General features: G+C 42.2%; 1 protein-coding gene across 2 annotated transcripts in view; it reads left to right on the forward strand.

Moving 5' to 3' along the window:
• LOC121283956 (mast/stem cell growth factor receptor Kit-like) overlaps positions 1-18,537 on the forward strand; it is a 128,210-nt gene that overhangs the window by 98,753 nt on the left and 10,920 nt on the right. For both annotated transcript variants that reach the window (XM_041198777.1, XM_041198787.1), the window contains exons 16-20: positions 272-399; positions 532-654; positions 1,167-1,278; positions 1,384-1,483; positions 14,889-14,994. In XM_041198777.1, the coding sequence (XP_041054711.1) occupies positions 272-399; positions 532-654; positions 1,167-1,278; positions 1,384-1,483; positions 14,889-14,994 (569 nt within the window). The remainder of the gene's footprint in view (positions 1-271; positions 400-531; positions 655-1,166; positions 1,279-1,383; positions 1,484-14,888; positions 14,995-18,537) is intronic.

Genomic DNA, 18,537 nt, shown 5'->3' on the forward strand with positions numbered 1-18,537 from the left:
ATGGACTCACAAATTGGCTGCTTTGTTACCTGCTTTACAACAGTAACTGCACTTCAAAGTATTTCATTGGCTCTAAAGTACTTTGGGATGCCCTGAGGCTGTGAAAGATGTGATATAAGTTCAATAAAGGCTGTTTTCCCAATGCTGCCAAATCCCAAGACCAAATGTAAAAAAAAAACATTGCAAATTAATGCAATCTTTATTTTAGATTATGCAGTATATGTATTTTTAATGATTATTTTGAAGTAACATCAAATACTTTATTTACTAGAATCATACAGTGATAAGGAAAACAACAATGAAGTCACTGAAGAGTATAACTTGGCTCTGGAAATTGAAGATCTTCTCATCTTTTCCTATCAGGTTGCAAAGGGAATGAACTTCCTTTCCTCTAAGAATGTAAGCTTACATTATTCAACATACTGTTCGTTAAAGACCATTCCAGATTCATAGTTTCCTTAAGTGTAAATATTATTGATTGTGTTTGTTTTACTTTACAGTGTGTTAAATTACATATTTCATTTATTACAGTGCATTCACAGAGACTTGGCAGCAAGAAATATTCTTCTAACTAATGGACAGATTGCAAAAATATGCGATTTTGGGCTGGCTAGAGATATCAGGAATGATTCCAATTATGTGGTGAAAGGCAATGTAAGTCATTCTGGAGAGTTGACCACTGGTGTCTGAGACTCATCCAACAGGAAATCCAACACATACTGCACTAGGCTATCAGAACATTTGAAACATAACAGTGGGGAGTCAACCACATATCAGCTCCTGACCACCAAGAACTCAGATAGATGTCTCTGCTGAACCATCAGGGACTCAGACACATATCACATTTGGTCCTGCTAGGCTTCTACATAGCCATGTGTTAAATTGTTTGCTGACATTAGTGACCTTGATCAACTTGTCCTCCCATCCTTTACTCCCACAAAGTACCTTGCCATACCCACGATACCCTTTAAAATGGTCTGGTTGGAATGAGCATCTCAACTTGTCAGAAATCACTGGGAATAACTTACACACTCCGTATGCCAGTGTATCAATATATGAATACTCTGACAATTAGATTTTAATTATATTTTGTGCTGATGATCTTGAAAATATGATGATTGTATCCTCAGATTGGCTTTTAGTTGAATGATCCTTTTTAAATCCAGGCTCGTCTTCCTGTGAAGTGGATGGCTCCAGAGAGTATTTTTGACTGTGTGTACACATTTGAGAGTGACGTCTGGTCTTATGGCATTTTATTGTGGGAAATTTTCTCATTAGGTAAGATTGCATCCCTTCTATCTTTTCATTTTAGTACTAAATGCATTAATTGTATGTATGTATATACAAGTCTGTAGTAAATGGTTTTACATCCTTTCACTATAGGGAGCAGCCCTTATCCTGGCATTCCTGTGGACAACAAGTTCTATAAAATGATCAAGGAAGGCTACAGGATGCTGAGTCCTGAACTTGCATCTACTGAATTGTAAGTAATTGATTTTCTCGAACTGGTTACAGCACAAACTGCCTTTTTTATGGATATCCTTTCTCTTTGTGTGTAAGGGCTTGCTCAGACAAAAGCTTGATATCTTGCCAGACTTCAACAGTAACCAGTGTCCAACTTAGTAATTCATTGTCAGTAAGCCAAAGTATGCACACGTGTGATACTTGTTTGGTGTTGGAGATTAGCGCTTTTGTTTAGATGATGGGAAGTCATGGTGCTATGCATCAATTTAGTCAGGTGTTACAACCTCAGCCTTCAGCCAGCTGTAATTTACAGTAATAGTAAAGTTTGCTTATGAGTTGTGCATGTGATTTTTCTGACCATTGTAAATGAGGTGACAGTTGACTACAAATGCTGTACATAATTTTCCTTTTGCTTGTGTTCCCGTGTGATCATTGCAAATGGAGGCAGGCTGAAGATAAAATATACAAAACGATGGCTAACTTGTCCAACTGTCTAAATCTATGTAACGTGATAATGTTCTTACTACAATAAGTGCCATACTAATGGGAACATTTAAATGTTATTTTGGTTAAGTAGTAGATTCTCTAATTTAAAAGGTTATGGTTTCAAATCCTGCTCCAGGACTGGAGCACATAATTAGCGTAGTACTGAAGACTGCTCTGTTATTGGAGTCAGATGTGCTGTTACAATGAGGCCCTCTTTGTTCAGGTGTATTTGAAAGATAGCTGGTATGATGCACCCATTGTCGTCACTTACATTCATCCCTGAACCAATGCAATCAAAAGCAGATTAACTGCTTAAATTTGCTGCCACATTTACCTACTTAGCAACAATGACTATGCCTCAAAACAACTAATCAACAATTTAAAATGCCCTGTGGATATGAACGCACAATATAAAATAAATACAATTACAATTGGAATATTTATCATCACAGAATCACAGAATTGTTATGGCGCAGAAGGATGCCATTTGGCCCATCGTGTCTACATCAGCTCTACATTTGAGCAGCTCACCTAGCAGCACACCCCTGCCTCCTTCCCATAACTCTGCACTTTCTTCATTTTCAAATAATAGCCTAATTTCCCTTTGAATACTTCAATTGAACCTGCCTCCACCAGTCTCAGGCAGTGCATTCCAAACCCTAACCTCTCGCTGCGTAAAACAGTTTCTCTTCATATCATTTTTGCTTCTTTTGCTAATTACTTTAAATTTGTACCCTCTCATTCTCAATCCTTTCACGAGTGGTAACACCTTATGATTTTGAGTTCCTCTATCAAATACCCTCTCAGCCTTCTTTTCTCTAAGGAAAACAATTCTAACTTCTCCAACCTTCATAACTGAAGTACCTCATTCCTGGAATCATTCTCATGAACCTTTTCTGCATCCTCTCTAATGCCTTCACAACCTTCCTGAAGTCCGGTGCCCAGGACTAGACGCAATACTCCAGCTGAGTGATTTATACAAATTCAACATAACTTCCCTGATCTTGTACTCTATGCCCCTATTAATAAAACCCAGGATATTGTATACATTATTAACTGCTCTCTCAATCTGTCCTGTCACCTTGAATGATTTATGCACATATACACCAGGTCCCTCTGCTCCTGCACCCTCTTTAGAGTTGTACCCTTTATTCTGTATGTTCTCTCCATGTGCTTCCTACCAGCATGAATCACTTCACACTTCTCTAAATTGAACGTCATCTGTCACCTGTCTGCCCATTCCACCAACCTATCTATGCCCCTTTGAAGTTCTGCACTACCCTCCTCATCGTTCACAATTCTTTCAAGTATTGTAACATCCGCAAACTTTGAAATTGTGCCCTGTAAACCAAGATCTAGGTCATTGATATATATCAAGTAAAGCAAGAGTCCCAACACTGACCCCTTGGGAACTCCACCACAAACCTTCCTCCAGCCTGAAAAACATTGATTAACCACTATCCTCTGTCTCCTATACATCAGCCAATGTTGTATCCATGTTGCTACTATCCCTTTTGTTCCATGAGCTATAACTTTGCTCACAAGTCTCTCTGTTGCCTCTTCAAAAACTCAAAGTTAGTTAAATATGATCTTCCCTTAAGAAATCCAGGCTGGCTCTCCATAGTCAACTCACATTTGTCCAGGTGATTATTAATTTTCTCCCATATTATTGCTTCTAATAGTTTCCCCACCACTGAAGTTAAACTGAGTGGCCTGCAGCTGCTAGGCTAATCCTTACATCCTTTTTTAAACAAGGGTATAATGTATGCAATTCTCTAGTCCTCTGGGACCACCCCTGATTACAAAGAAGATTGAAGAATTATGGTCAGTGCCTTCGCAATTCCCACTTTCATTTCCTTCAAGATCCTTGGGTGCACCTCATGGGGTCCCGGTACCTTATCAACTTTAAGTACTGGTAACCTCTCTAATACATCTTTCTTTTCAATTTTAAACCTATCTAGTGTCTGAATTATCTCATCTTTTACCATTGCCTGATTAGCATCTTCTACTTTGATAAATACAGATGCAAAGTATTCATTTAGTACCTCAGCTATGCCCTCTGCCTCCATGTGTAAATCCCCTTTTTGGTCCTTAGTCAGCCCTATTCCTCCTTTTATCACTGTTATACTATTTATGTACCTCTACAAGACTTTAGTTCTGTTTTATGATAGCTACCAGTCTCTTTTCATACTCCCTCTTTATTTCTCTTATTTGCTTCTTCACCTGTCCCCTGAACTTTGTATATTTAGCTTGGTTTCCAATTGCATTTTCTACTAGATACTTGTTATAAATACACTTTTTTTTTAATCTTAATTTCTATCCCCTTTTTCATCCAGGGGGCTCTGGACTTGTTTGCCCTACTTTTCCCTTTCGAGGGAATATACCTTGACTGTGCTCAAATCATTGCTTCTTTGAAGGTAGCCCATTGATCTGCTACCGTTTTCCTGCCAATCTTTGACTCCAATTTATTCAGCTCAGATCTGTTCTTACCCTGCTGAAGTTGGCTTTCCCCAGTTAATTTTTCTTACTCTGAACTACTCTTTGTCCTTTTCCATAGTCAGCCTAAAATGTATGATATAATGATCACTGATCCCTAAATGTTCACCTACTGCTATTTGATCTACTTGGCCCACCTCATTTCCAAGAACCAGGTCTAGCAGTGCCTCCTTCCTCATTGGACTGGAAACGTACTGCTGTAGAAAATTTTCCTGAGCATACCCTAGGAACTCTTGTCCCTCTCTGCCCATTACATTGCTGCTATCCCAGTCTATATTTGGATAATTAAAGTCCCCCATTATAAGTACTCTAGAATTTTTGCACCTTTCTGTAATGTTTTTGCAGGCTTGTTCTTCTACATCCTTCCCGCTTATTGGTGGCCTATAGATTATGCCAAGCAATGTAATTGCACCTTTTTATTCCTGAGTTCTTGCCAAATAGATTGCACGTGGCACTGGGGGTAATCCAGAGATGAATACCTTTGAGGTGCTGCTTGCTAATTTTCTACCTAGCTCCCTAAAATCAGATGACAGGACAACATCCCTCTTTCTACTTATATCATTGGTACCAATGTAGACCATGCAGGGGCAGCAGTAGCGTAATGGTATTGTCACCAGACTAGTAATCCAGAGACCCAAAGTAATTTTCCAGGGACCTGGGTTCAAATCCTATTATGGCAGATGGATGGAATTTGAATTCAATCTGGAATTAAAAGTCTAATGACGATCATTGTTGTAAAAACTCATCTGGTTCACCAATGCAAACTTTCTGTCCTTACCTGGTCTGGCCTACATGTGACTTCAGACCCACAGCTTAAATGCCCTCTGAAATGGACTAGCAAATTGCATCAAACCCCTAAAAAGTCTAAAAGCAATAAAACTGGACAGACCGCCTGGCATTGACCTAGGCACCTAAATCATCAATGGCAAACTCAGCCCTGTCGAACCTGCAAAGTCCTCCTGACTAACATCTGGGGGCTAATGTCAAAATTTGGAGAGCTGTCCCACAGATTAGTCAAGCAACAGCCTGACATAGTTATACTCATGGAATTGTATCTTACAGATAATGTCCCAGACACCACCATCAACACCCCTGGATATGTCCTATGTTGTAGCTCTGTGTTGCCGAGATGGTGGCACAGTGGTATGCAGTTGGGAGGGAACTGCCCTGGAAGTCCTCAACATTGACTCTGGACCCAGTGGTGTCTCATGGCATCAGGTCAAACACGGGCAAGGAAACTTCCTGCTGATTACCACGTACCGTCCCCCCTCAGCTGATGAATCTGCTCCTCCATGTTGGAAACCACTTGGAGGAAGCACTGAGAACGGTAAGGGCATAGAATATGCTCTGGATGGGGAACTTCTATATTCATCACTGAGAGTGGCTCAGCAGCGCCACTCCTGACTGAGCTGCCGAGTCCTAAAGGACATAGCTGCTAGACTGGATCTGCAGCAGGTGCTGAGGGAACCAACAAGAAGGAAGAGCATCCTTGACCTTATCCTCTTCAACCTGCCTGCCGCAGGTGCACCTGTTCTTGAACGCATCGGTAGAATTTACCACCGCACAGTCCTTTTGGAGACAAAGTCCTGCCTTCCCATTGAGGATACCCTCTATCGTGTTGTGTGACACTACTACCATGTTAAATGGGATAGATTTTGAACAGATCTAGCAACTCAAGACTGGGCATCCATGAAGTGCTGTGGGCCATCAGTAGCATCAGAATTGTACTCTATCTGTAACCTCATGGCCAGGCATAGCCCGCACTCTACCATTACCACCAACCCTGGTTCAATGAACTGCACAGGAGGGGTGCTGGGAACAGCACCAGGCATACCTTAGAATTAAGTGTCAACTTGGTGAAGCTACAACATAGGACTACTTGCATGCCAAACAGCATAAGCAGCAAGCGATAGATAGAGCCAAGCGATTCCATAACCAATGGATCAGATCTAAACTCTGCAGTACTGGCACATCCAGTCATGAATGGTGGTGGTAAATAACTCAGTGGAGGAGGCTCCACAAATATACCCATCCTCAATCATGGGGGAGCCCAGCACATCAATGCAAAAGATAAGGCTGAAGCATTTGCAACAATCTTCAGCCAGAAGTGCTGAGTGGATGATGCATCTCAGCCTCCTCCAGAGGTCTCCAGCATCACAGATGCTAGTCTTCAGCCAATTCTATTCACAACACATGATATCAAGAAATGACTGAAGGCATTGGATACTGCAAAGTCTATGGGCCCTGACAATATTCCGGTAATAGTATTGAAGACTAGTGCTCCAGAATTTACTGTATCCCTAGCCAAGCTGTTCCATTACAGCTACAACACTGGCACCTACCTGGCTATGTGGAAACTTGCCCAGGTGTGTCCTGTACACAAAAAGAAGGACAAATCCAACCCGTCCAATTACTGCCCCATCAGCCTACTCTCAATCATCAGTAAAGAAATGGAAGGGGTCATCAACCATGCTATCAAGTGGCACTTGCTTAGCAATAACCTGCTCACTGATGCTCTGTTTGGGTTTTGCCAAGGCTGCACAGCTCCTGACCTCATTACAGCCTTGGTTCAAACATGGACCAAAGAGCTGAACTCCAGAGGTGAGGTGAGAGTAACTGCCCATGACATCAAGGCCGCATTTGACCGAATGTGGCAACAAGGAGCCCTAACAAAACTGGAGTCAATGGGAATCGGGGAAAACTCTCTGCTGGTTGGAGTTATATACAGCACAAAGGAAGATGGTTGTGGTTGTTGGAGGTCAATCATCTCAGTTCCAGGACATCACTGCAGGGGTTCCTCAGGGTAGTGTCCTAGGCCCAACCATCTTCAGTTGCTTCATCAATCATCTTTCTTCCATCATAAGATCAGAAGTGGGGATATTTGCTGATGATTGCACAATGTTCAGTATCATTGGATACTGAAGCAGCCCAAGTCTAAATGCAGCAAGACTTGGACAATATCCAGGCTTGGGCTGTCAAGTGGCAAGTTACGCTCGCGACACACAAGTGCCAGGGAATGACCACTTCCAACAAGAGAGTATCTAACCATTGACCCTTGACATTCAATTGCATTACCATCACCGAATCCCCTACTGTCAACATCCTGGGGGTGACCATTGACCAGAAACTGAACTGACTAGCCATATAAATACTGTGACTACAAGAGCAGGTCAGAGGCTAGGAATCCTGCAGCAAGTAACTCATCTCCTGACTCCCCAAAGGCTGTTCACCATCTACAAGGCACAAGTCAGGAGTGTGATGGAATGCTCCCCACTTGCCTGGATGAGTGCAGCTCCTACAACACTCAAGAAGCTTGACACCATCTACAATGAAGCGGCCCTCTTGATTGGCAGCCCTTCCACAAGCATTCACTCCCTCGACTGCTGATAAACAGTGGCAGCAGTGCCTGCCATTTACAAGATGCACTGCAGGAATTCACCAAGGCTCCTTAGACAGCACCTTCCAAACCCACGACCACTACCATCTAGAATGACAAGGGCAGCAAATAGATGGGAACACCACCACCTGGAAGTTCCCTTCCAAGCCACACACCATCTTGACTTGGAACTATATTGCCATTCCTTCACTCTTGCTGGGTCAAAGTCATAGAGCTTTCTCCCTAACAGCACTCTGGGTGTACCTACACCACAGGGACTGCAGTGGTTCGAGAAGGCACCACTTTCTCAAGGGCATTTGGGGATGGCAATAAATCCTGGCCTAGCCTGCGATGGCCACATTCCATAAATAAAACAACTGCTGGTTGTTCAGCCTCCTTCCTCAGGTTGCTCTGCAGCCATTCAGGTTGGCACTATGCAGACAATGTTCCATCCTGGATTGATGTCTAGGGCTACAGAAACGCCTATCTATAGCCCTAACTGTCAAATCACCTATCACTATTGCTCTTCCAGACTTCTGTGTGCCCTCCTGTGCAACTGAGCCACCTGTGGTGTTATAGACTTGGCTGTGGCTGCACGCCCATGTAAACTATCATTCTAATCAATATTCAGAACTGAATGTTGGCTGGAGAGTGGGTGGCACTCGGAAGACTCCTGCTCTTCCTGCTGTTCCTTTTTGATTGACTGGCGGTCACTCCTTCACTCTCTCCTTTCATATTCTTAAGCTGCAGGGTGACCACATCTATAAACATATTATCCACGTAGCTCTCAACCTCATGTAGGCTCTGCAATGACCTTAGCTACTGCTGAAGCTCCATACCTGGAGCTGAAGCTGCTGCAGTGGATGAAACTTCCTGCACAAATAGTAATCTAGGACATGGGAGGCATCTTGAAGTCTCCACATAGCACAGGATGGATACTCTCGAGGTTGGAGAGGCGCTGCCATTTCTCTATTAACTGTTGTGACTGTGACTAAACCTTACTGCTGGTAATAAACTTTACTAATATTAATAAAGATATACCAATACTAGTAACATTTACTATTAATAGACCATAGCAATATTGATAAACCCTACCAATACTTAGCATACATTAGTCGTGGTCACGAGTCTTAACTATAAACCTTATAAAACCTTACAATTATAATAAAGTACCTGAATTTTGAAAGATAAACAAGGAAAATGCGCCCCAACCAATCACTCACCTGTTTCCCTGTGATCCCAGACTTTGGCTTTTCTCAGATCCTGGTTGGTCCTCAGACTTGCTGCTCTCCATCCCCTTTTTGAGCTGAAGTCTCCGCTGCTCTCCATCCCCTTTTTGAGCTGATGTCTCCGCTGCTCTCTGTGCCCTTTTTGAGCTGAAGTCTCTGCCGCTCTCCATCCCCTTTTCGAACTGAAGTCCCCATTTCTCTCCATTCCCTTTTGAATTGAAGTCTCTGTTGCTCTCTGTGCCCTTTTTGAACTCAAAACAGTTGGTCTTTCAATTCGGAGAAAGATTTAACCAGGAGTCCAAACACTCTTTAAGAGATTACCGAGGAATCTTCTTATAAATATGGCTACTATTTCTTCAGCTGAGCAGCAATGCCCTGCCACTGCACTGTGTGACATGTCCACTTTCCCACTGCTTCCCCCCATCCTAATCATTAAATATAGATGTTACTCTTTCTATTTGCTTACAACCAACATCAATGAACTCCAATTTATTCTGCAAGCCGTATGCAATATTTGTCAGGAATGAACAGATAAAAGGTACCCTTATTATTATGCATTGATGTTTAATCGGATGTTTCCAAACTGTGTTTCCCAACTGCTGCTGGACAACTCTTGTATCCCCCAAATTTTCACTCTGGGATCACACCAAGCCTGAAGCGTTAAAATGGGGTTACACTGAGAAAATGTTTAGGAAGCACTGCCTTAATTAAATATCACTTTGCGTATGAAAATGGCACTGTGCATGGGATATGGCTTTGAAGAACTGAAGGAAACACATTTGATTCCCCAAAATGCTGCATGGGGAAGCAATGAGTAGAAGGGGAGCAGTTGCATAGATAGAGAGAACCCATTTCTGTTTGTTGGTGGGTCTAGGTCGATGGGGAATAGTCTAAAAATTGTAGCCAAACCTTCCAGGAGTGAAATTAGGAAACACTTCTACACACAAAAAGTGGTAGAAGTTTGAAGCTCTCTTCAGCAAACAGCAATTAATGTCAGCTGAGGTGTAAATTTTAAATCTGAAATTGATAGCTTTTTGTTATCCAAAGGTATTAAGTGATATGAGACAAAGGTATGTGTATGGAGTTAGACAATCCGAAAATACAATGTTTCAACTCATTCTTCCTTATCACCAAGAGGCTGATTCAGAGTTGTTTTGGAGGAGGAGAAAGAACGTAAATGCAAAGGAACATATAGGCAAGAATGATTATAATATAATAAGGTTTCAACTAATGACCAAGAAAGACATAAATATGACAAAGATGAAAGTAATAGGAAAAAGTTATATAAAAATTAGGAAGACAAAGCATAACTGTGAAACTAAATTATCAAGGAAGATAAGAAGAAGCAGTTGCTTGGTAGTACAGAACATGGGTATTACTGATAAAAGAGACATGCTGTCAAAGCTTTTCATCTTGTTCTCTTCAGGACAGATTAGCAAGAATACCAAATCTTAAAAGGAACAATTTATGCTGCATATACTGCAGTATAAATTGTTGTTCCCTTTGAGATTTGGTATTCTTGCATATCGGTCTTGATGGGTGCAAGACAAAAAGCTTCGACGGCATGTCTCTTTTATCAGAAGTAAAATGAAATGGAAAAGTATACAATAGATTCATAAATAACGAAAGTAAAATCAGTATGGGATAGGGCAATGACAACAAATGGCAAAAATATTAATTTGTTACTTTGCCTCAGTGTTTCCCATGGAGACTACAAGGAGAACATGACATTAAAAAAGAGTTCAAAAAGAATATAAATAAATTTAAGTTGAAAAGGGATGACAATTGACAAGCTAATTAAACTTAGAGAGGATGAAACCAATGTCCAGATGGATTGCACTCATATATTAATAAAAATGTTTGGGAAGAAAGAGTAGAGGCACAATTACATACATAAAACAATTCATTAAGAAAGGGAATAGCCAAATGGGACTGGCGGACAACTAATGTTGTTGCCAGAAGAAGTCCAGAGTACCATAGACCAGTTAACTTGGCAATGGTAGGAAAGATTGTTGAATTTTTACTCAAAGTCATAGTAAAAAAAAAAATTGAGAAACCAAAAATGCAATAATGAGTAGTCAGCACCAATTTCAAAAGTGAAGGTCGTGCTTGACCAGCTTTATTGAATTCTTTGAAAATGTATCAAATGGGTATACAATTGTAATGTAGTACATGTAATATATTTGGGTTTTCAAAAGGCCTTGTTGAAGGCAGGATGTATTAGACTCATGGCTGGTCAAAGCATATGGAGAACAAGTAGCAGAATAGATAGGAAACTGGCTACAAAACAGAAAAACAGGGAGTAGAAGTTAAGGATAACTGTGGAGACTGGCCAAAGTAGGAAGTAGTTTTCCACAGAGATTGGAGTTGAGACCACTGTGCACCATTTATATTAATAGTTTGGACTCAGGAAGTGGGAGTATAATTTCTATACTTATGAGCACCAGCAAATATGGGGCTATAGTTAATATCATGCAGCAAATAGGACAAAATACAAGACGGCATCAATAAACTTACAGAGTGGATACTTTATTGAAAAATGAATTTCAATCTAGGTGAGGGGTAGTGTATTTGGGTAGGAAGAATAAGGACTCCACATTCTGCTTGGGTTGTAAAAGTATGAAAGAGGTAGAGGAGCAAAGAGATACAGATACACAAATTACCAAAAGTAGTGACATTAAATACAGCCCATTATCAAAACAAGCACCAAGATTCATTTCTAGAGGGACAGAATTAAAAAGCAAGGAAGCCATATTAAGCTTGAATAGAACATTCGTTAGACCACACTTGGAGTGAAATTTTGTTTGACCACTTTCCTGTGATGTGCCTTGGCATGTTTTACTATGTCAAAGGCACTTTATAAATACAAGTTACTCTTGTTGTTTTATTATAAAATTAATATGGAGCCAATGGAGAAGGTGCAGAAAAGATTCTCAATGTTGATACCAGAACAGAGATTGGGCTGTAACTTCCGAGCTCCAGGGTAGTGTATCTGGGGGAGAAGCGTCACCCCAAAGATGCGCTGGAGAACCACCACCATCCTGCTCCCCTGGAAGTTCCCAGGTAAGGACTGCATGGCAATTGCCAGGGAAGTTCAAAGTTCCAATGGGCAATTGTCCTACACTGGAAACCATCCGATAATGCAATTTAAATTGCAAAGTTCCAATGGTTCTGACTGCGTTACAGTAATAGTTACGCAGAAAAAAGTTAGAAGAATTAAAACCACTTCTAGCTCCTGGGTAACTATAGCACTGACCCACCCCAACTCCCCATGGGACTGCCCCACCCTCCACCACACCCCCCCCCCCCCCGCCCCGGGACTCCCCCGACCCCTGACAATCCCTGGGGTTAACCTCCGAACCCCCATGGGTTTCCCCCAAACCCCTGATCCTTCCCCCCCTCCCCCCGGAGACCCCCAAAAACCTCTCCCCCACATGGGACTACCCACAGAATTCCCCCTATCCCTGGACTACCCACACAATCCCCTGGGACTATGCCCCCAACTGGATTCCCTAGCCCACCCCCCCAATATCCGCCCAACTCCTGATATACCACCTCCACCCCAGCAAGTCCTAACCAATTAGCATATACATTTACCTTCTCCCTGGCTTGTCAAAGACCTTTAAACCTGTTTGGACCCTTAAACTTACCTGGTTTATGGCAACTAGTGCTGTAAAACGCCAGTATGGTTTCCCTACTTCAACTGAACCACCCTTGACTGTAGGCCCCGGGAGCGCACTGCACTACACAGATATCACTTGGCCTGAGTCAGAAGATCGGTGACATAGGATCACCTGGATTTCCAGGTAAGTAATTTTGAGTGGAGTGCAATTGAACTCAATTGCTACTCCATCAGAAATTATGACCCATTATAACTAAAAGATCTGTACAGGTCCCTCCTCTTCCAGAACCAGTCCCAAGAACCTGTAGCTCTTCCTTCTACATTAAATTTCCACCCACACATCCATTGTTTCTATCCTCCTCTTTCTATATTCACTAGTACCTGGCATAGGAAGCAATGTGGAGATTACTGCCTTTGAGGTCCTATTTGCCAATCTACTTCCTAAAACTTGCCTGCAACACCTCATCTCTCTTTCTACCTATGTCATTGGTACTGGTATGGACCATGACTGCCAGCTCTTCACCTTCTCCCCTGAGGACACTCTGCAGCCATTCAGTGACATCCTAGATCTCGCACCTGGGAGGTAATGTGCCATCCTGGATTCAAGTTTGCTGCCACTTGTTTGTTCCCCTAGCTATAGAATCCCCAATCTCTATTGTTTTCCAAATCCTCCTCCTGTTCCCTCTGTACACCTGAGCTAGCCTTGGTGCCATGAACTTGGCGCTGGCTGCACTCCCCAGATGAAGCATCGTTCTCAACAGTATTCAGAACTGAATATCAGTTGGAGAACGAGATGCACTCAGGAGACTCCTGCACTACCTGCCTGCCTGGTCCTCCTTGAAAAACTGGCTGCACACCCTTAAGCTGCAGGGTGTCCACATCCAGAATCATGCCATGCACAAAACTTTCAGCTTTGCAGATGTATCATAGGAACTCCAACTGTTGGTGTAGCTCTGAAACCCCTCCAGCTGACACTTCCTGTACATGTGGTTGTCCAGGACATGAGAAGCATCCTGCAGTTCCCATGTAGAACAAGATGTACACCCCACAGGACCGTGTTGCCCTGCCATGCCTCTAATTATTAGGCTATTAACTGACTTAACAGAAATGCATTTAGGACTGAAATAAATTCTCATCAATCAGCTGCTGCCCCTGTGTTGAGATAATTTTATTTTATAGGCAGGTTAACTTAACTATTTTTTACTTAGCTCTTATTATTTCTCAAATTTTAAGTTACTGAAACATGGGAACCCTTTAATGTTACTACTCTTGTTATTTAATTTTAACTTTATCCCCAGAACTGATTAATTAACTAAATACTGATTATATTTTATGATAAATTATCAAAATGGCTTTAGTTTTTTATGCTAATTAATTAATGTAGTCTTACATTATAATTGATTATTTTAAATTAAAATTAAATAAAAAGTTTACTAGTATCCCGTTGACTACACTCCGCATGAATTCTTTCTCTAGAGAAGAGAAGGCTGAGGGGTGATCTGAAGATAATGGAAGTTTATCATAGGGTCGATGGAGTGAGCATGGAGAACTTTTCCATTTTATGGAAAAACTAGAGGCCTTAAGCTAATCACTAATAAGTCAAATAGGGAATTCAGGAGAAACCTCTATTCCAAAGAGTGGTAAGATAGTAAACACGATACCACAGGGAATAGCTGAGATAAATAATATAGATGCATGTAAGGAGAAGTCAGACAATGTGAGGGAGAAGGGAACAAGAAGGATATGTTGAGAAGGTTAAGATGAAAAAGGGTGAGAGAGGCTCATGTAGGCATTCCCCCTTGGCCCTGTTGGGCCAATGGGCCTCTTTCTGTGATGTGGACTTGATGTAATTGATTTAATTCAACGAGCCTTGAAAATAGGTCCCATATCCTCCTCTTTGCAAAGTTGGTAACCTGACAAAATCAGAACAACAGGAGAGGAAAATAAACATTTAAAATGCTAAATACTTCCATCATAAAATCAAAAACCCTGTAGCTTTTTCCCCTCTGACCTTTCTCAGGTACCTTTCCATCATTGTTTCAATGAAAGTTTTTTCTCTCAAGATTCAAGAGTTAACATCTAAACAAATGAATAACCAAAATAAAAACTTACTTTATGTCCTGTGCAAGAACTTGGGTTGTGCCAACTACTGTCTTTCATGAATTTGTTTCCCCTTTAATGTTACTGTTTACAGAGTAATATTTCAATCCCACAGGTATGAAGTCATGAAAGCTTGCTGGGACTCTGATGCTTTAAGAAGACCTACATTTGCCCAAGTAGTGGGGATGATTGAAGAGCAGCTGTCAGACACCTCGAAACACGTAAGCAGCTGAGTGTGTGGGCCCAGCAGTGTGGTGGCTACAATATGTGTGGGCAGATATCACCCAGAGTGGTTGGTTATTTCCTGAGTGTGGTAGCTGCTAGATAAGTTATATCCAGCCGCAGCCTCTTAATGGAACTCTGCCATCAGCAATAAATTAAATTTACAACTTCTAATTGCATAAACAAAGCCAACAATATCAAGCTAAAAAAACAAGGCCGCATGGAAATTCAAGAGTGAACTGATAGCTGCAGGCTCACTACAATGTGAGAAAGGACTTCTAAGTATTGAAGACTGTAACAATAACTTGACTTTCTAGTATCATAGATTATAAACGTTCTGAAGTGTTTCCTGCTTTCATTCTGTAGCTGCTAGTTGACAAATATTGGCCTTGTAGTAAATCTTGAATTTACTGTTAAGTAATGTATTTACTTGCTCATTTGAGACAGAGGGTTTGATGTTAACTGTCGCTGTTTAAAAATAAGGGGTCACCCATTTAAGACGGAGCCCTCCCTCTGTGGTCGGAAGCGAGAGGTCACCCCACTTTGGTGAGCGTTGAGACCCGGGGCCAGCAGTGAGACTGCTGATGGGGTAGTCACCCACGTAAGGATGGCAACCTGCCCCCTAAAGCTGCTGACCCAATCAGTGGGCCGCGTGGCCTCAGCAGCACGACTGGCAGCAGTGGCCAGTATTCAGGGTGCAGCTGCGTGATGAGGATGCATCGATGGCCAGGCACCCTTTAGATAGAGGCAGTCAGGCCTAAGTGACCGGGTGGTTGTGGTGCACTGAAGGTGCCATTGCTGTTGGGGCAGCTATGGGTGTGCATTAAGGTGGGTTGTGACCTCTGCCTCCACCCCCTTAACTCTTAATTTGCTACTTAAGTGGCTCATTTTGCCACCTGGCAGACTCACTTTGCCACCTGGCAGACAGCCAATCCACCAACTTTCCTGCCACTGGCAATATGGCATGACAGCAGGAAGACATCAGCAACCCCAACAGCTGCCTTCCCCTGCCATTTTGCCAGTGTTCCTGCCTCCAGGCCAGTTGCCAAAGGGCCTAGAAAATTCCAGCCCAGGATTTCATGCCTCCAAGCTGAACAGCATGCATGATGCACACCTGCATGTTGTGATCTCAACTTTGAGATGGACAATATGCAGTTGGAAATTGGATGTGTCCATGACGGATACTGCACATAGAGCAAGGGCAACCCCAAGATGCAATAACACCACGCTGGAATTACTGCCGGGTGCAGGAGTGAGATTGAGCATCATTTATTTCACAGAAGTGGGAGAAAGAAACCTGCAGCTCACACCAAGAAGGCATGTTCCGAGGTTGCTGAGCAGCAGAAGTATTGTTCCCAAGTCATGCATGCAATACAAGAAACAATTTAATGCCTTTGCCAGGTCAGGAGAAGTGAGTACATTTACTGATTCAACCCATCCTGCATTTTAAGCCCTCCACTTTGTCTTGCTAAGTGTGCTGCATCACATCAAATCACTCCTCGCATGGATTCAACATTCAGTTGCATCCTGCCTTCATTTTCTATTCACTTCTTCATCTCTCTATTTATCCATCCACTGTTGTGACTCACCCCAATCTTTATGCATTGTGAATATCTTCACTCACTCATGATCTGTTTCTCCAAAGAGAGAACAAAACCACAGACAGAGGAGAAGGCTGGGAGTGGATTTCACAAATAATCCATTGCAAATAGGTCAGCTAACAAGTGTGGAGGAGATGCCCTGAAGGCAAGTGGCACTTAGTCCCTCTCAGTCAGAGATGGAGTGACAGGAAACTTACAGATGGCTGGTGATAGAATTAAAATATCTCTGACACAACTTTATTTCAACAATGACTGAACTACAAAAAATCTGAGTATGGTCATTGTCTAAATTGTGACTTTGTCATGACTAAAGCATATCCCCTTCTTTCCAAACCTTCACATGTAAAGCAGGTGGCACAGGACATATATAAGAGCAATTCCTCAGCTGGCAGCATTCCTTCTGAGTGTGCACTGTCACAGGACATACAGCCTTACACCAATACAGATACTTGATGGATCCCCTTCGATAGTTTGCGTTCTCACCTGGTGATTCACACATCACAAGTGAGCAAATACTGGTGGCAGGGACAATGTTGTGGTCACTTCCCTTTCCAAATTCTGTTCAGATGAGCACTGATACCAGATCCTGGGTTTATTGTTGACAAGGAGATGGGTAGAGGTGCATCAGATACTTAGCCAGAACTGACAGATATATAGGCACACTCTCCACAATAGTGGAAAGGATGGAAGAGTATAAATCGATCACTAGTAGATTGGTGAAGCAGGGAATTGTGAGCATGTCTGCAACGGAGGGAGAGGCCACTGGCATAGATCTTCAAGAACAGCTCACAAAACAATCCTCATTGAATGGAAGAGCAGGCTTGAAGGGCTGAGGGGCCTACTACTACTCATAGTCCATATATTTGTAGTTATGTATACCCCTCTCAGCCAGATCCAAAACTGCCACTTCATCTCCTGATGGCTGAGTCTGCTCCCTCTTTCCCACAGATGCAGGTGGAGCTGTCTTTGATGGAGCTCCCAGAGGCTGCAAAATCGAGTGAGTCCAGGCCAAAAGTACATCAGTAGTCAGGGCAGGAATCTGCACAGCCTGCCTCCACTTCTGCTGAAACCACATGGGATGCAACATGTCGAGGCATTAAGAAACTCAAATTTGAGAAATTGTAATTCACCAACTATTCATATGTGACAAAGTATTTTGTTGCTAAGATTCCTTTTTTTTATACCACATAAAGGTTACTGATTAACATCACTTCCATTTCTTTGCCATGTTTGTGTCCTGAGTGTCAATTCTCCTTTTCACTTGTTTGTTGATGAGTGTTAAGAGATGATGGAAATCATTGAGTGGATGTACAAAGGGTGGATCAGTGGTTGAAGAACTATTTACTGCAAAGGAAGGGGAAGATGAATGGCCCAAGTTGCAAACTGCAGGATTTCATTTATTGTGCTTTACATAAACTTTAATGACATTAAAGCATCCTTGGCTTTCAGACAGTCATGTAAATGGCTGGTCTGGCAATGCGTGCTCTATCTTCTCTTCAACTGAAGCTGAGTAATGCGCCCTATTATCTTCCTGTACCTGCAATCCTCTCTGCTGTGCAATGTTGAGCAGGACATAGCACATAGCTATTATTTTGAACACCTTTGTTGATGAGTACAGAAGGATGCCCCCAGACCTATCCAGCACCTAAAGCACATCTTTAACATTCCAATGGTTTGATCTATGACACACCTGTTGGTCATGTTGCTCATGTTAAAATGCTCCTGGAGCTCATTGATGGGATTCCTTACAGGTGTCATGAGCTAAGTTGAAGTGGGTATCCTTCGTCCCCTTCAAGCAAGACCGTAAGTCTGCTTCCTGGAATGAAAAGTTCTAGTGTATGTTGGACTGCTGCAGTATGAATGCATGATGACAGCACCGAGGGAATATGGTACAGACTTCCATGAACAACTTCTTGTGGATTTTCACAAGTGACACATGGA

The sequence above is a fragment of the Carcharodon carcharias genome, chromosome 1 (genome assembly GCF_017639515.1).
Source record: "Carcharodon carcharias isolate sCarCar2 chromosome 1, sCarCar2.pri, whole genome shotgun sequence".
In the NCBI taxonomy this organism is placed as follows: Eukaryota; Metazoa; Chordata; class Chondrichthyes; order Lamniformes; family Lamnidae; genus Carcharodon; species Carcharodon carcharias.